The sequence below is a fragment of the Rhinoderma darwinii genome, chromosome 1, assembly GCF_050947455.1.
Source record: "Rhinoderma darwinii isolate aRhiDar2 chromosome 1, aRhiDar2.hap1, whole genome shotgun sequence".
Lineage (NCBI taxonomy): Eukaryota > Metazoa > Chordata > Amphibia > Anura > Rhinodermatidae > Rhinoderma > Rhinoderma darwinii.
Genome location: NC_134687.1, coordinates 23,357,138 through 23,376,545, shown reverse-complemented (window position 1 = coordinate 23,376,545; position 19,408 = coordinate 23,357,138). Strand labels below are relative to the sequence as shown.

Sequence of the window (19,408 nt, the reverse complement as noted above, 5' to 3'; positions counted from 1 at the left end):
AATCTTTTAAGTGTCTACAAGTCTAAAGCTTCAGTTTAAGTTAGCATGCAATAAGCAACTCAATCAATCAAAATCAAGCTAATCAAAAAAATCATCATAATTGTCATTTTCACATTGGCCACTAGGTGTCAGCACAACATATACTTGAGCAAGAGCAGATTGCTTTTCATCATCGCTGTGAAAAGTCTAGATATAATCTTGGTTTATATGGTTTAAATAACACTGCCATATAGTGGCCACATAATGCAAATATTACTATGACACACAATGGCAAATATACACATTATAATCTATGGGAATATTACCGTAATACTGCGGCGTCATAGTAGTATCTGTTTATTGTGGGGTTTTTTTGGTTTGTTTTCAGCTCCCACATTAGCACTCAGTTCACACATATTCTGTCTCTTATTGGTTATAAAAGTGTCTCTGATACATTGCAGCCATGCAGTAAAGCAGAACCTAGAACCCTCTAGAATGTCCCAAGATGTAACCTACACAGTGAAGAGCTTTCCAACCCACCCGGGATCCTGTTTCCGCTCCATCCGCCATATATTCTTTGTCACTTTGTAGCGCAAGAGCACCCCCTACTGGTTTCAACACAACAACACGATTGGATTCCCAACAGTTCACTACTACACAATGCTGGGGTCCGGAGGAACACACACAATGTTACCCTGCTTCATGGAGACAGGACAGCACTTCTACCTCCAAAATTAAAGGGGTATTGCTTTGCTCATTTCGGAACTCCCAAGGACTCCAATGGAGAGAGCCGCACATAAGGACGGCTGCCTCCGCCTTTGGCTTCTGTGGGGACAGTAGCCATCTTGAATCCATTAATATTGATCATGCGACCCCCGCTACTTAGGCTAGGTAAGGGACCAAGAGGTGGGACCCTCATCTATCAGGTATTTATAACATATCCTGTGGATAAATGGTGAAGATAGAGATATCCCTTTAAGAAATGAATGGTGATTTTCTTATGATAGATCTATAGCAGAGTCCTGTTATTACATCTAATATTATCAGCACCATGGACAGCTGCACTCACCAGACTACAGGACCCGGGGGGCCTAAACTTTATAGAAGAGATGCTTCATATTTATATCTACAGAGACTTTGTTCTTTGTGTCAGATATTATGCATCTTATTATAACGGCAGTAATAGAATCCAGAGTTTACTAATGTATAAAAATACCATCTGCTGCACAGAAAAGAAGCCCTTTGTGTCACTTACAATACCCGTGCCTTGCCTATATAAATGGTGCAGTCACATAATAGAATAAGTGCAATAAAAGGCTACATATATATATATGAGACAAAGACATGATAGATGGATGGATGGATGGATGGATGGATGGATGGATAGATAGATAGATAGATAGATAGATAGATAGATAGATAGATAGATAGATAGATAGATAGATAGATAGATAGATAGATAGATAGATGATAGATAGATAGATAGATAGATAGATAGATAGATAGATAGATAGATAGATAGATAGATAGATAGATAGATAGATATGGGATAGATAGATAGATAGATAGATAGATAGATAGATAGATAGATAGATAGATAGATAGATAGATAGATAGATAGATAGATAGATAGATGATAGATAGATAGATATGGGATAGATAGATGATAGATAGATAGATAGATAGATAGATAGATAGATAGATAGATAGATAGATAGATAGATAGATAGATAGATAGATAGATGATAGATAGATAGATAGATAGATAGATAGATAGATAGATAGATAGATAGATAGATAGATAGATAGATATGGGATAGATAGATAGATAGATAGATAGATAGATAGATAGATAGATAGATAGATAGATGATAGATAGATAGATAGATAGATAGATAGATAGATAGATAGATAGATAGATAGATAGATAGATAGATAGATAGAGCTGTCTCGTTGATCGGCACTCGTTTACACTACCGTAATAGGACGGTTTAACAGGACCCTTAGTGTAACAGGACCCTTAGTGTAAAGTTCAGCTCTGCTACATCTGTCAATAACAAGTTTCCATTTCCTGGCTGATAACTGTAGCCGTATCTTCTACATACAGGGCAGTGGTAGATCATTTAAAATTCCCTGAACATTTATTATCTGATCACTCTGACCTGTAAATGCAGCAGTTCCGCTGATACCATTATATTAGGAGATCGCTAGATATGTAATTCCTTAACAAAATCTTTTAAGTGTCTACAAGTCTAAAGCTTCAGTTTAAGTTAGCATGCAATAAGCAACTCAATCAATCAAAATCAAGCTAATCAAAAAAATCATCATAATTGTCATTTTCACATTGGCCACTAGGTGTCAGCACAACATATACTTGAGCAAGAGCAGATTGCTTTTCATCATCGCTGTGAAAAGTCTAGATATAATCTTGGTTTATATGGTTTAAATAACACTGCCATATAGTGGCCACATAATGCAAATATTACTATGACACACAATGGCAAATATACACATTATAATCTATGGGAATATTACCGTAATACTGCGGCGTCATAGTAGTATCTGTTTATTGTGGGGTTTTTTTGGTTTGTTTTCAGCTCCCACATTAGCACTCAGTTCACACATATTCTGTCTCTTATTGGTTATAAAAGTGTCTCTGATACATTGCAGCCATGCAGTAAAGCAGAACCTAGAACCCTCTAGAATGTCCCAAGATGTAACCTACACAGTGAAGAGCTTTCCAACCCACCCGGGATCCTGTTTCCGCTCCATCCGCCATATATTCTTTGTCACTTTGTAGCGCAAGAGCACCCCCTACTGGTTTCAACACAACAACACGATTGGATTCCCAACAGTTCACTACTACACAATGCTGGGGTCCGGAGGAACACACACAATGTTACCCTGCTTCATGGAGACAGGACAGCACTTCTACCTCCAAAATTAAAGGGGTATTGCTTTGCTCATTTCGGAACTCCCAAGGACTCCAATGGAGAGAGCCGCACATAAGGACGGCTGCCTCCGCCTTTGGCTTCTGTGGGGACAGTAGCCATCTTGAATCCATTAATATTGATCATGCGACCCCCGCTACTTAGGCTAGGTAAGGGACCAAGAGGTGGGACCCTCATCTATCAGGTATTTATAACATATCCTGTGGATAAATGGTGAAGATAGAGATATCCCTTTAAGAAATGAATGGTGATTTTCTTATGATAGATCTATAGCAGAGTCCTGTTATTACATCTAATATTATCAGCACCATGGACAGCTGCACTCACCAGACTACAGGACCCGGGGGGCCTAAACTTTATAGAAGAGATGCTTCATATTTATATCTACAGAGACTTTGTTCTTTGTGTCAGATATTATGCATCTTATTATAACGGCAGTAATAGAATCCAGAGTTTACTAATGTATAAAAATACCATCTGCTGCACAGAAAAGAAGCCCTTTGTGTCACTTACAATACCCGTGCCTTGCCTATATAAATGGTGCAGTCACATAATAGAATAAGTGCAATAAAAGGCTACATATATATATATGAGACAAAGACATGATAGATGGATGGATGGATGGATGGATGGATGGATGGATAGATAGATAGATAGATAGATAGATAGATAGATAGATAGATAGATAGATAGATAGATAGATAGATAGATAGATAGATAGATGATAGATAGATAGATAGATAGATAGATAGATAGATAGATAGATAGATAGATAGATAGATAGATAGATATGGGATAGATAGATAGATAGATAGATAGATAGATAGATAGATAGATAGATAGATAGATAGATAGATAGATAGATAGATAGATAGATAGATAGATAGATAGATAGATTGATAGATAGATAGATATGGGATAGATAGATGATAGATAGATAGATAGATAGATAGATAGATAGATAGATAGATAGATAGATAGATAGATAGATAGATAGATAGATAGATGATAGATAGATAGATAGATAGATAGATAGATAGATAGATAGATAGATAGATAGATAGATAGATAGATAGATAGATAGATAGATAGATAGATATGGGATAGATAGATAGATAGATAGATAGATAGATAGATAGATAGATAGATAGATAGATAGATAGATAGATAGATAGATAGATAGATAGATAGCGTAGACCATGAACTTACAGGGTGTACTGCGCATGCGCCGATTATGAAGTAGAGCCAGGCAAGTTCAAGAGACTATGGGATCAGGTGTGAACTCGCCTATTACACTGCCTGGCCCCTGTCGATCAATGGAAGAAGGGAGGGAGGGACAGACTGGGGAAAGAAGACAGAACATTATGAAGCAGCGGTGACGCCCTCTGATCAAAAAAGACTGTGCAACTAGATTTCCGATCCCCCGGCAGCGCTATAAAAATCTATGAAGATCTCAGAATCAGTGCGACGGGGGAGCGGATTGTATATTAGTGTGTGTACTCACATACTGCAGGGACTACACTGCTAATCATTTTTGGTCCCCGCATAACCCATTTAAAGTGTAACTCTGAGCAAAAACTTGAAAATTCAGCTGTAGGCCACACTCATGGCGGGTTTAGACACAACCTCCCTTCAATTTGTGAATTGGCTGAAATCTGCTGGGTTTCTGTTTTTCAGTCCTGGTTAGTAGTTGAACTCTAAAGTCCTGTCATTTTTTCGTCATGGAAAAGACCACAGACCCCCCAAGACCAACAAGTGTCTCCTCCTGCTGTGATTTTCTGATGAGTACATCTTGTTATACTGCAGAGATGATCTTGCATTATCCTAGTGACGTCTAGGAGCTCATGTTGTGCTTTGTTTTGCAGTATCATCTATGAAGTCACCGGGATGTGGCTGTTCGGAAGACAGTTCTGCAAGGTGTGGATCTCATTCGATGTCATGTTCTGCACGGCGTCCATCGTCACCTTGTGCTTCATCAGTCTGGACAGATACTGTTCTGTGGTCACTCCATATCACTATTCAAAGAGGATGTCACGTCGCAGGTGGGTGCAAGGTATATTACGTGAATTAGGTATTAACAGTTTTATTATAAGCGCCAACCCTGACAACAGATTATGGCATCAGCAGAAGATGAGTGAGCTGATCTAGTTAGGGGCAGTGACCTCTGACTATATCAGTGAAGAAAGAGCTACAAGTGATAGGGCAGTGTTTGGAGTTAAAAAATCCAGTAGCCAATCAGCTCATGATTGATGACACCAGCAGAGGAGTTTGCTGATTTTGAGTGAGGAAGTGACCTGTAAAATCATGTGATGATATTAGCAAGGACAAGGCGGCTTGTGACAGGGACAGTGTCATGAAGAGAATGGCAATGAAAAAAACTGTACCCAATCAGCTCATGATTGATGACACCAGCAGAGGAGTGTGCGGATTCTGAGGGAGGCAGTGACTTGTACAATCAAGAAATTATGTTAGCGAGTACAAGACTGCGAATGACAGGGATAGTGTTATGAGGAGAATGGCAATGGGACAAACTGCAGCCAATCGGCTCATGATTGATGACACCAGTAGAGGAGTGTGCTGATTTTGAGGGAGGCAGTGACTTGTAAAATAAAGTAATGACGTTAGCGAGGACAAGACTGCGAATGTGAAAGAATAATGACCAGAATGGAAATGAGACAGTAGCCAATCAGATGATGGGAAAGATGACCGGGTAGTAACCTTGTCCTTGTTAGCAAGGACAAGGATGTGACAGGGGCAGTGTGAGGAAGCGGGCAAGGATAGTACATCTTGAAGTATGAGAATAATGACATCAGCTGGAGCTCGGTGGCCGTCAACTGTCCAGTTACGTGGCTGTGGTGGTGAGGACAGGGCTGCATGTGATGGGGCAGTATTATGAAGCATTGAAGGCTGTGTGCCAGTATAGCAGAACACCCCAATAATACTTTTTTTTTAAACCAGGAGTAGAAATACATTTATGTTTTAGTTGGAAGTTTTATATATTTTGCACCCCACTATGTCATTGTACAATCCAATCCAACTTCATATTTCATGTGTTATAGTAGCTAATTATTAATTCTTTCGATTTTCTACATCCATAACATTATTCAATAATTATCACATTTGGGAGACATTGTAATTAAAAAAACAACTACAATGTTTTTTGTTTCTTTTTTGTATCCTATCTTTCCCATTTGCGTTGCTACAAATTGTGCTTTAGGTCCCAGAAGTTACGCCTGTGGGTGCTCCGTATGTGCCAAGGATGTCCATCATCCCAAAGGACTCCACCACCATCATGTTACATATAAATGACTCTTATTAGCATCCCAATAATCCCATTTTATCATTTCTTTAACACAGCCAACAACTGGTTAATAATATCACACTCATGTTTTGGTTGCCCATAAAGCTTTAGCCTGCGGTTGACCACTAATTTATAAGAAAAGCTTCCAGCAAAGACAGGTTTTTGAAGTATCTACAAATAACGCCGTTGCTGTTTCATTTTCACACATTTGGCAGTTTCGCCAAATTCGATGAGCAAACAAGAAGACAAACATAACAATGATTACTGAGCCTTTGTAGAAAAAAAAAAAAACAGCAAAGGCCATAGTAAAACTATAAAAACTGGGAAAAAATAGACCATGAAGTCTTCCGGCAGTCAACAGAGTTTCTGGATTCTAACCATGTCTCCAGTGTTAGGTACAGCAGGTTGTGGATCCACTGGGCTACTCCACCGGTTTGGCTCGAGGCCACCTCTAAGTGCGTTATCTAAGTAGCCTCGCCTGTCTTCACCCTTTAACCCCCCTATGGCGATCTACTCTTTGCTGTGAACAAATCAGACGCCGGCAACCTGGATGAGGAGCAGGGCCAGGTCCCCAGCCGGGAACGCACGAGACCCGTCGGCAGGGGACGCTGGCGTTACATCCCGGCTTGAGAAATCCTGACTTCTGTTCTACTAGAGCTGTTCCAAGCCCACGATAAACTGCTGCTCCATTTTTGTAATTTTTTAAAAACCCAATGAATTATTTCATATCAAGCTGCATTTAAAGAGGTGATCCTGTCAACTCTCGTGTGGTGTAATAAAGAGGACCTGTCAGGCAATCCAGGGTCAGTACCCGAGATGCAGCAGAGCTGAGTATCCAGTAACAGGACAATCCAAAAACTTAGTTAGGGACTAAATGGGTGGAAACAGCAAGGAAAGTTCAGGTTAAGAGCACGATATAGCAACCAGGTAGGGAAGAGAAACTAACACCTATAAGTGGCAGAGGCCATGGTCCCAGTTATAGAAATAGGGTTATGTGACTGGTCAGGCGGCTGCGCAATCTGCACATTCACTGGCCGAAATTCCTAACAGCCTCGCCAAGACACTGACTGCGGAGGCGGCCGGCAGCGAGAGACAGCGCAAGAACGTGGCTATTACAGTTCCGGGATTCCATGAGCGCTTCCGTTAAATACAAATGAATGTATGATTGTCCATCTGTATTTGTAGACGGGAGGTTTCCTAACCAAACATTCATTTTCTTGAACATATTAAGTAAGACTCGTAGATTGTATGTATTTTTTTCATGCAGCCGTCACTTGTGGTCTATAAATATGAGGATTATTATTCCTATAAGAATGGGATCCACTATATGTCAAGTGTCTGGATATTACCAAAGTATTACCACGTTGTTTACCATCATTGCTCAATTATGCATCACCGCTTAGAGATGTACCACATGTGTCTGCTCTCAGAGCTAATACTTCAATGTCCAGAGGACGGCACAGGCACGTTACAGCATTTCATAGACACAGACTTTACAAATGTTTGAATCGGCATTCATTAGGTGCTTTAATGCTCCGCGTGGATTGATTTGGTCATTAGCAGGCAGGGAAACATTGATCATTTTTGTCACATGCAGGTCTGTTCCCTCCACGTAAATTGAAATTACTTATAGACATCACTGCTGCTGTGGCCATGGATGATGCTTGAAATTACTACTTGGTAATTATAATGGTGATTATAAATAGGAAAATAGTACAGCTGTATATAAACCCTATACAGTGCCCACCAAGTTCCGGAACACCCTCATAACTTTTGAACGGCTCAGGTAGAGGGTTGAAATTTGGTGGGATTTAATGGGGTCATAAAATCTACCAGTTAACGCTAAAAAAAAATACCCCACTCCACCCAGACCCCCCCCCCCCCCCCCGAGGGCAGCAAAATCTTAAATGGTACGGGGGGTCGAGTGGGGGCTCATTTGAAAGCTCTTTTCAATACGAAAACAATGCCGCAATCGATTTTTTGCTGAGATATTTAACTTTAAAGTTATCATCATGTTACAATCGTAGACCAGGTCCATTTTGTATCGCCGAGGCCGATTGTAATAATACGTCATTTAAAGTCACCTTGATGTGACATTCCCAAGCTCACACACACACGCACATGCACCCACACGCATTTAGGATTTTACCCGCGTGGTACATTTTGGATAATGCTAACACCGGTGGTAGCCGATAATAAAGATGATAACTTTAAAGTTATCTCAAAATCGATTGCAGCATTGTTTTCCTATTGAAAAGAGCTTTCCAATGAGCCCCCACTCGACCCTCCATGCCATTTAAAATGTTGCTGCCCCCGCCCAACCCAACTGGTAGATTTTACGACCCCATTAAATCCCACCAAATTTCAACCCTCTACCTCGAGCCATTCAAAAGTTATGAGGGTGTTCCGGAACTTTTGGTGGGCACTGTATATGTATAATCCCTATATATGTATAATCATATATAGGGTTTATATAATCAACACTGACCATAACCACCATGGAAGCTGTCTGGTACTTCCTATTCTGTCTATACAGGCCTCTGTCAATCTCCAGACTGGTCCGTTCTTGGTGACTGATGTCCAATATCCCCTCTATAATGTCACATCTAAAAGAAGCTCCAAAGAGCATCTCTGGAGAACCCAGCACATCTGTGTACAACATGGACAACCCATTAATCTCAATGAGAACTTTTGATGGAATTAGGCTAAGGACTCCAATTTATCATGAAACAAATTCAATACAATATCACGACATGCCGCTAAAACCCTTAAAATACTGCACTTCACATCACAACCACTGGGTGGCTACACATAGACACATATTGTATAGCTCTAGCCAATCATCAGATAAATTATTGATTATTGGCTGGACAAGCTGAACTATGGGCACATTTGTGACCACCTCTCGTCTTGTTACCACGTTTCCACGCTTGACATACTGGTTATAGGACATTTCATTATTCGATTTGCGTACCAATCCTGTTTTATTTTTCCTTCAAAGGTATTGAGTTAACCTCTTGTTTCTCTGTAGATGCATCATTATGACAGTGACAATTTGGGTCTACTCCTCCTTAATCTCCTTCCTACCAGTCATGCAAGGCTGGAATGAAATACCAGGCATAGACTTTGACAACGGGAAGGAATGCATCTTTGTGACCAACTGGACCTTTGCGATTGTTGCCTCTTCTCTGGCCTTCTACATCCCATTTATGATCATGTGCAGTATGTACTTCTTCATCTACAGAGCTTCCCGCTTAAAGGCCACCCGCATTGTCTCCCAGACTCTAGATCTTCATTACCATCCAAACAGCAAGCGCCAAAACAACTTACAACTAGAACATAAAGCCACCAGGACTATGAGTATCATCATCTCAGTGTTCGTCATGTGTTGGCTACCTTACTTTGTCTTGAATGTTTTTATAGCAGCAAAGGGTACAAGTTCCACCAGCGCAGTTCTGGTCAATACCTTCAAATATATTACATGGTTGGGATACTGTAATTCAACTATTAATCCCATGCTATACGCTTTTCTGAACCGAGACTTCCAAAGAGCTCTCAAAAAACTCCTTATCTGTAGGCGTTGGAGATCACAGGTGGACATTGGAGACGATATGGTCTCCATAGTCACATTCTCCAAGACTGCTCAAGATCCAGAATACAACATTAAGTTGCCAATGTCTAACTGTATGTTAAAGAACAAGCAAGCTATGAAATGTCCACTTACAGTGCACTACTAACTACATCATTTCTGATTCCTGGATTTTATGTCTAGGCCACAAGGCTGAACTTCTTGGGATGTCCCCGTGATGATATCGCCAAGTGACAAGAGTGAAGACCTCATGGAATTAATACGTTATGGCCTGACTATGTTGAATAAACAGCTATGAACTAATGTGGATACAAACTGTTAACTGACCATGACCGGGCACAGCTTTGTTTAAATTTACTTATTAAGAAAAATTTTGGGCACATTTTTGAAAAAACGAAAAAAAAAAAAACTTTTATACATTAAAGAGAACTGAGACTTTAAGTTTGTGCTTTAAAGATGCACGTGTGATCTCATATTCTTAGACTTTGAATGCCGAAGCATTTGGTATGTGTTAGACCTTCTAGATGTTGTCACAAAAATGTTCACAATTTTTAAAATTGCATTTTAATTTCCCCTTTTTTTTGTCCATTGTAATCTCTGTATAATGGTCTTAGCTTTTTCTACAATTTTTTATGGATTTTTTTCCAATTTGTACCCCTACAGCATGTTAATGAAGGCATTGTTGATATTTTTTAGAGGTCTGTATGTAAAATGTATCATATGAAGTGCATCTACGGACTTATAAACATATATATTCATACAAAATCTGACACGGCTCAATATAAAGAGCCCGTGTGAAGCAACAATATTATTTTTGATATTTAACCATACAAAAAAATTTTTTGCATGCCTGCGGCAGACAGAAGTGTAGTACTTTTCTAGATTATTTCTAGAACAAATAGATCGATGGATACCATGAGGAAAAGGCATTAGAGGAGACTTCTGAAAGCCACCTGCTTTGTGTAAAGTAAATGCCCCCCACAGAAGTGTCTTCATCCTAATAATGAGGAGAATTTAGTATTTAAAAGCACCACTCCCCTTTTATTTCCCGGTGCAGTGCATTATGGGAGTTTTGCTACATCACACTACTGTACAGTGTCAGAGAAATGAGCTGCAAACAGGGGTAGATGCCAGGGCCCACTGGGTAATTGGAAAACATCTACACGTGGCCCACTGGGTAATTGGAAAACATCTACACGTGGCCCACTGTGACTTGTCGTCCAAACGGCCACATATGCTTTGAGCCGGCCCTTTGTATTTGGGCCATTGAAACAGAGCCACAGTGGTCCTCCTGCCTACCCTACACTTAAGCTGGCCATACACATTAGATGTATGTCAGCCGAACCCGCCGACCATCTAATGTGTTTGGTGCCACTTCGACTCTCTCCCCCGTCGACAGATGTCGGGGGAGAGAAGGGTTGGGCATGTTGAATTCCAACATGCCCGATCCTTTTGTTCGTAAGGAGATAGGGGGAGTCTGCTAGCGGCTTTATCCCTATTGAAAATACACGCACACTTAGCTGAGCCTTAAGGCTCTTTTACACTGGTCAATGATCGGGCAAATGAGTGTTCATATGAATGCTCGTTCCTGATCATTGGCCTGTGTAGACAGGGCATCGATCAGCTGATGAACAAACGCTCATTTTTGGGATAATCGTATAAATTATGCTGCACAAAATATTATCGTGGTCGGCAGAACATCTCCGTGTATAAACAGGGAGATGTGCTGCCGACATGATGGAAATGTATGGGGACGAACGATCGTAGAAACAATCACTCATCCCAATACATAGCTCCATGTGAAAGGCTCAAACGAGCGCCGATCAACGAGCTGTCTCATTGATTGGCACTCATTTTTATAGGCAATATTGGCCGGTGTAAAAGGACCCTTAGCCTCACAAGCGTAAAAAATGTTTACCTAGATTGCTATGGCAAGCTTTTTTTAAGTGCTGACGCCGGCTATGGGTAGAGATAAACACTACGTCAGCGTACAATAAATAGTAGGACAGATGCCAAAGTGGATGGCTGCTAAGAGATGTGCAACCTTAAAGCTAATAGAAAATCAAAACTCTGACGACAGCTCTGGACGTGACTGGAGTACAAGATTGTACAAGATAATGAACCAGCTTATAACAGATTTGGAGCTTGAAAAAAATGGAGGAAAAAAATGAAGTCAGTATCTCTTTAACTCTGTATATGTGCAGGGTAGGATTTGAAATACAATGTCCTATGAACTGCAATTTCTCAGCTCCATCAAAAGCGAAAATTATTTCATTACCAATCACAGTGACAAGCCGAGAGTGCTGCAAATAAAGCACTCACCACACATTTCCGGCTGAAGGGTCGGCGCTGGCATGGAATTAAACAGCTGGACACATTCTCATGTACACATCCAGTTGGAATTGTCTTCCTTGTACACAGCGGCAGTTTGAGATGTTTCCTGTCCTTTTACTATCTCGCTTTACTACCTTCATTGTCTTTTTTAACAGTTACATGCTGGGCAAGCCTGGCCCTCTGTAGTTGAAGAAATAAAGAGCATGACATTAAGATGACTTGGCGTTAAGGGAACTTCACAAGGGCAGGTTAAAATACCAGTTCCCAGCAGGATGCAGACCAGTTCCCAGCAAGATGCAGACAAGCCACAATGTTATTTGGAGGGAGATTGCACAGGTGCAAAATACTGACGAACATCCATTCTTACGCCTACTGTTCATGAAGGGGCATGGCTTGAAAGGGTTGTCCAGGCACGGAAAACTGATGTCCTATTCACAGGGTTGGTCATTAACATATGATCTGTGCGGGTCCAACACCCGGACACGCACCGATCAGCTGCTTCGGCTGCCTCCGGGCACCCGATGTTCATGCTGGACTCTCTTCACGGAATAGTGGCCGAGTTACAGTACTGCAGCTCTGCTCCTATTCAAGTGATTAGGAGCAGAGTTGCTGTTCTGCAGCATGGCCGCTATGCAGTAGTCGGAGCCATCTTCTTTCAGCGCCGAATACTGCATAACATAAGGCAGCCGAAGCAACTGATCGGTGCGGGGTCCGGGTGTCGGACCCTCACCAGTCATATACTGATGACCTATCCTGTGGATAGATTAGCAGCTGTCCGTACGTGGACAACCCCTTTAATATTATAATTATTAGGACACGTACGCGATACTCGATGGGAATCATACGGTTGCCTCGGCAACTGTACCACACAGCATGCAGTCAGATCGTTTGGGAGACTAACATTGGAGGGACACTAAGTTTTCCTGATGAAATATATATTTTTTCAATATCACTACCTGTATTGTAAGAAAAATTCTTTAAAAATATAGGTGATACAGTCCCTTTAATAGGTGGAGTGGAGCAACATGCAGAGAGAGCAATAACTATGCGTTTCTATTAAGCCTGGGTGACTTTGTGACTAAATAACGGCTCCATAGATGCTAAAAATGTCTGTGGCCATCAGAGCATGCAGAGAATTGTAGTTAATATATATAGCGTGAGATATATATATATATATATATATATATATATACATATATATATATATATACATACACACAAAGTGAGATACATGAGCGAGCGTCTTCTTTATAGATCACAAATTTCAGAATTGTTGTCGTTTGTAGTTGTAAAACCAAGAGAGTCTATTATTACATAAAAGGTAACACCTCTAATATGAAGCTGAGAGCAGATAATACAGGATCGCAGCATTCACAATAGGTGTTGAAGACAGCTCAGTTCCTCCACTTTTCCCCCATCCCTACACAGAGACATTTGTACATGTCACAGAGCATGCCCACAACACTTTTCTAAAGAAGTCAATGAGTTGTTTTCTGTGACTTCTCATGTCTATCTAACTGCTGCAAACCAAATCTCTGGAACTGTTGTTCAAAGCTAAGAGGAGCAGCTCAGGCAAGATGGCTGCCCCCATAATCATATCAAGAAAATAGAAACAAAAATATACAATCAGAAAATAAAAACAGATTAGAATAAAGGATATATTTGGGCATATGTTTTAATTAGTTCGATTTTTTTTTTATAGGTGATACATTCCCTTTAACAGGCAGAACAACACACAGAGTGGAGGGGAGAACAGTAGCTATGCATTTCTATGAAGCCTGAGAGACTCTGTGACTAAGTAATGGCTCCATAGCTGCCAGGGCACGGGAATAGAATGAGTCTTGCACATATAGAGAGATACATGTACAAGTCCAATGGAAAATGTTGTGGATGAACATTAAGCCATTAAAATAGCCCTAATGGCAAATACTTTGGGATGATTAAATAGAGCACAGACGTGATCTGCAGACTGTACTGGAATATAGATCCTCTGAAGGATTGCTCTACAATAGTAGTAAATATTAATAGAAATAAGCCGGGGTTCTGGGATTGCGCTACATAAAGCTTCTGTGATGGACTTCATCTGATCTATGTGTTTCATCCGCAGATTGCAATATAAACAGACAGTAACATGGGCAAAAGAGGTTAATGTGCTGACAATAGCAAGAAGTCGGGGCGCTAAGAGGAAAATAAATGCTGGACCAGGGAATGAGGACCGAAAGGGATAACACAATGGAAGAATAGACGTGGGAGAACAGGCCTTTGGGTCCCCTCAGGCGCCAGGACAGATCGCAACTGCCACCTCTGTACGCTGTATAGCTATGCCACTGGAGGGATAGACAGGTCGACAGAAAAATGTACATCGAAATCATAGGTCCTCATATCAAGTCAGAATTGCCCCTTCAAAAGAAACAAAAAAGTCAGTGCCAGCCACGCTACCCACTTATTGCCATCCAGTTTCCCCCATGCCTCGATAATACCAGCCACAATTATCTCATGGCCCTAGTGCATACAGCTTCCCCTATGCCCCAATAGTGCCAGCCACAATTAGCGCTTTTCATTTTCAAATATTCCCCTCATAGTGCCAGCCAGCTCCTTCCTGCCAAGAGCTTTAAGACAGCCCCTGTACCCTTCAACCCCCCCAAGCATACAAAGAGGCCGAAAATGTGTTGTCCGCAGCCTAAAGTGCCTCCCGTGCCTTGCCTGACCCCTGCAGACTGAACCCTGGTGGGGGGCAGAGAGGACCATGTACAAACTCCAGGCTTGGAGAGACTTTTCTGGCCAATAAGCCCCCCTGCGCTAAATCTTATTGGCATTTCTAGCCAGGCGGCCTGGCTGTCGCTGTTAGTCACTTTTCAGCTCGTCCTGTGTACATAGGGGGCAGTGTCGTATATAGAAAAGCTAAGATCAAATATGGCCCCCAGTTTGGTGCTTTGTGTATGTTTTCCTCTCCACTCAATTTTTCATTACCCTTAGGCTCAGGGGCGTAGCTAAAGGCTCATGGGCCCCCCCCGCAAACTTCTCATGGCCGACGGTCCGCAGCTTTCAGCTGCATCACTGGGTCTCCTAAATGACCCAACAATGCAGCATTAGCAGCCGGGGGCGTCACTAAGGTCTTAAAATGTCAGGGGAAATAGCCCCAATACATATGTGTCCCCCCCCAAAAAAAAAGTATATGTGTATATAGGAGACAGCATATCTATAGCACTACGACCCTATCAACTATAGATAGGATTAGATACAGTGGCTCAGCAGACAGTATCACACATGATAGGATTAGATACAATGGCTCAGCAGACAGAATCACACATGATAGGATTAGATACAGTGGCTCAGCAGACAGTATCACACATGATAGGATTAGATACAGTGGCTCAGCAGACAGTATCACACATGATAGGATTAGATACAATGGTGCAGCAGACAGTATCACACATGATAGGATTAGATATAGGGCCCAGCAGACAGTATCACACATGATAGGATTAGATACAATGGCTCAGCAGACAGAATCACACATGATAGGATTAGATACAGTGGCTCAGTAGACAGTATCACACATGATAGGATTAGATACAGTGGCTCAGCAGACAGTATCACACATGATAGGATTAGATACAATGGTGCAGCAGACAGTATCACACATGATAGGATTAGATATAGGGCCCAGCAGACAGTATCACACATGATAGGATTAGATACAATGGCTCAGCAGACAGAATCACACATGATAGGATTAGATACAGTGGCTCAGCAGACAGTATCACACATGATAGGATTAGATACAGTGGCTCAGCAGACAGTATCACACGATAGGATTAGATACAGTGGCTCAGCAGACAGTATCACACATGATCGGATTAGATACAGGGCTCAGCTCGCTGACATTGCGGCTCCAGCGCTGGACCCAGGAAAGGTAAGAATAATAATTTTGCTTCTTTATGTGTTACTGATTATTTTTGTGTGTTTGTGTTTTTTTACAGGTTCGGTTGTTGGACTTCGGATTCGAGGACTTCAATGACAGCGTTTTTTTATTGTCAATAAAATGGTTAATGGTGGTTGTGTGTGTTTTTTTATTTCAATAAAATATTTTTTCTATGTGCTTGTATCTTTTTAAACTTTATTATCACCGCCTTAGTAATGGCCGCTGGCTGAGTGACAACCTCCATTACTAAGGCGGGGCTTAATGTTAGCCGGTGCAAAGGCCAACACTAACTCCCATTATTACCCCGGTACCCACCGCCGACAGGGGTGCCGGGAAGAGCCGGTTACGAACCAGTACCCGACCATCTGTAGTGACGATTAGGCACAGGGGCGGCCGCAGGCCGGTAGTATTAGGCTGGGGAAGGCCAAAAACAGTGGCACCTACCACCCTGGTAATGCTGCCTGCTGCTGCTGCTGCTGTGTTGTATCTGGCTGGTTATGAAAATTGGGGGGGGGGCCACATCGTTCTTTCCAATTATTTTTTATTTTTTAAATGACGTGGGGTCCCCCCCCATTTTTCATAACCAGCCAGATACAATAAATACAATAAAGCAGCAGCAGCCTAGCATCACCAGGGTGGGAAGGGCCACTGTTTTTGGCCTTTCACCTCGTGATAATACCAGCCTGCAGCCGCCCCAGTGGCCGACCATCACTACAGATGGTCAAGTACTGGATGGTACCCGGCTCTTCCCAGCACCCCTGGTGGCTGTGGGTACCGGGGTAATAAAGGGGGTTAGTGTTAGCCTAAGCACCGGCTAACACTAAGCCCCGTCTTAGCAATGGATGCTGTCAATCAGCCGGCGGCCATTACTAAGGCGGTAGTAATATAGTTTAAAAAAAAACACAAAGACATAGAAAAAATATTTTATTGAAATAAAAAAAAAACACACAACCCTCATTAATCATTTTATTGATAATAAAAAAAAGCCGTCATCGAAGTAGTCCTGGAATCCGACGTAGTCCAACGACCGTACCTGTAAGAAAAGACACAGAAAACGATTAGTAACACGTGTGTTAGGCTTAGATACAGGGCCCATGTGTGATACTGTCTGTGGGACCCTGTATCTAAGACAGGATCACACATGGGCCATGTATCTAAGCCTACCATGTGATTGGCTTAGATACGGGGCCCAGCAGACAGCATCACACAATCTGTGATCCTGTCTCATGGGCCCTCTAAGCCTGCCACATCATAGGCTTAAAGGGGTTGTCCAGTCCCTAAACATTGATGGCCTATCCTCAGGATAGGCCATCAATAGCTGATGTGTCGGGGTCTGACTCCCGGGACCCCGCCAATCAGCTGTTTTGAAGGGACCGCAGCACTCGTACGAGAGCTGCTTCCCCTTCATTTCACTTACTCGCTCACACTGTGAAAAAGCCAACACCGATTCACAGTGTGACCGGAATGAAGGGGAAGCAGCTCTCGTGTGAGTGCTGCGGCCCCTTTAAAACAGCTGATTGGAGGGTCCCGGGAGTCGGACCCCGCCAGTCAGCTTTAGCAGTCAGGGCTACTAATCTTACCTTCCTCTTCAGCCACGGCGGAAGTTCTGTCCTCTCGATGCTGTGCGCGGCGCATAGCGCTGTGACGTCATGCGCTGCGCACAGCGCTTGACGTCAGGACCTCCGCTGCGATCCGGAACCAGGAAGGTAAGAACAGTCTGTTACTATAGTAACAGGGGTTACTATAGTAACTTTTTATTGATGTGGTGCGGGGGCCGTGGGCCCCCTGGCTTTGGGGGCCCGGTCGCAATTGCGACCACTGCGACCCCTATAGCTACGCCACTGCTTAGGCTGATTGCCCACCCCCTTGTTTGTTAACAATACCGTCCCTCTGTAAATGAAAGTCCTGCACAGCTTCTCGCAAACCAATAGCAGAATGGATGTTTTTTTTCAGGGCTTTTCCCAGGTGTCGGACAGGGTTTTCTTGGGCCCACCAGATAAAAAACATAACAATAATAATAGGTCTAATAGGTTATTTGTGAATCAACCCACAGTAGCAAGTGATTGGCTCCAAATGGGGAGGTCTCCTGCTGGACCTTTTGAGACCATTATTGTGTAAGAACATGCTGGACTCCTCTCTCCGAGGGTCTTAAAGCAGCTGCATGGGCTGTCTCTATGGTAAGTATGCCCTTGACTTGGGGTGGGGTCAGCAGTCATCCCACTCTCCTCACAGGCAGGATTACAATGAAAGGTAACACCTCTATTATAAAGATGAATGCAGAGAACACAGCATCACTAACCATTGACAATAGGCGATGGTGAGAGCTTAGAGGGAGAAGTCTGCACAGTGACTTCTGCGGATCACAAAGCATGCTCACTACATTCTCCTATCAGGTCAATAGGTAATTTTCTGAGTTTTCTTCTGTCCAGGCACTCGCTGTAAAACAAATATTTACAGATGCCATTGCAGCAGATCAAGATGGAGCCCAATAATTATGTAATCAAAATAAATAGTATAAAAAAACAAAACAAAGTGATACATTCCCTTTAACCCGTTAGTGGCCGCCAATACGCCTTTTCACGTCGGTCACTAACTGGCTTTATTCTGATGCATATTCCTTTTTACGTCGCTGCATCAGAATAAAGTAAACAGAGCAGGGAGCCGTCAAATCTCCCTGCTCTCAGCTGCCAGAGGTAGCTGAGGGCTGGGGGCGTCCCTGCTCGACCGGGTGAGATCGATATTAGTATCGATCTCACCCATTTAACCCTTCAGATGCGGTTCGCGTGTTAAACATATACAAAAGTATTGCAGTGTGTTATAAATGCGATCGGAGAATCGCATATTAAAGTCCCCTAGTGGGACTAAAAAAAAGTTTCAAAAAAAGTTTAATAAAGTTAATAAAAAAAAAATGTGCAAAAAAATGAAAAACCCACTTTTTCCCCTTACAAACTGCTTTAGTATTAAAAAACCCAAATAAAGTAAAAAAGTTACACATATTTAGTATCGTCGCGTCTGTAATGACGCCGAATATAAAGCTGTTACATTATTTAAAGAGGCTCTGTCACCAGATTTTGCAGCCCCTATCTGCTATTGCAGCAGATCGGCGCTGCAATGTAGATTACAGTAACGTTTTTATTTTTAAAAAACGAGCATTTTTGGCCAAGTTATGACCATTTTTGTAGTTATGCAAATGAGGCTTGCAAAAGTCCAAGTGGGTGTGTTTAAAGTAAAAGTCCAAGTGGGCGTGTATTATGTGCGTACATCGGGGCGTTTTTAATACTTTTACTAGCTGGGCGTTCTGATGAGAAGTATCATCCACTTCTCTTCAG

At 42.1% G+C, this 19,408-nt stretch overlaps 1 protein-coding gene across 2 annotated transcripts in view; it reads left to right on the top strand.

Moving 5' to 3' along the window:
- LOC142720063 (histamine H2 receptor-like) overlaps nt 1–10,393 on the top strand; it is a 105,934-nt gene extending 95,541 nt beyond the window's left edge. For both annotated transcript variants that reach the window (XM_075848808.1, XM_075848807.1), the window contains exons 3-4: nt 4,796–4,972; nt 9,263–10,393. In XM_075848808.1, the coding sequence (XP_075704923.1) occupies nt 4,796–4,972; nt 9,263–9,968 (883 nt within the window). In that variant the 3' untranslated portion in view covers nt 9,969–10,393. The remainder of the gene's footprint in view (nt 1–4,795; nt 4,973–9,262) is intronic.
- Nucleotides 10,394–19,408: the final 9,015 nt, after the last annotated feature.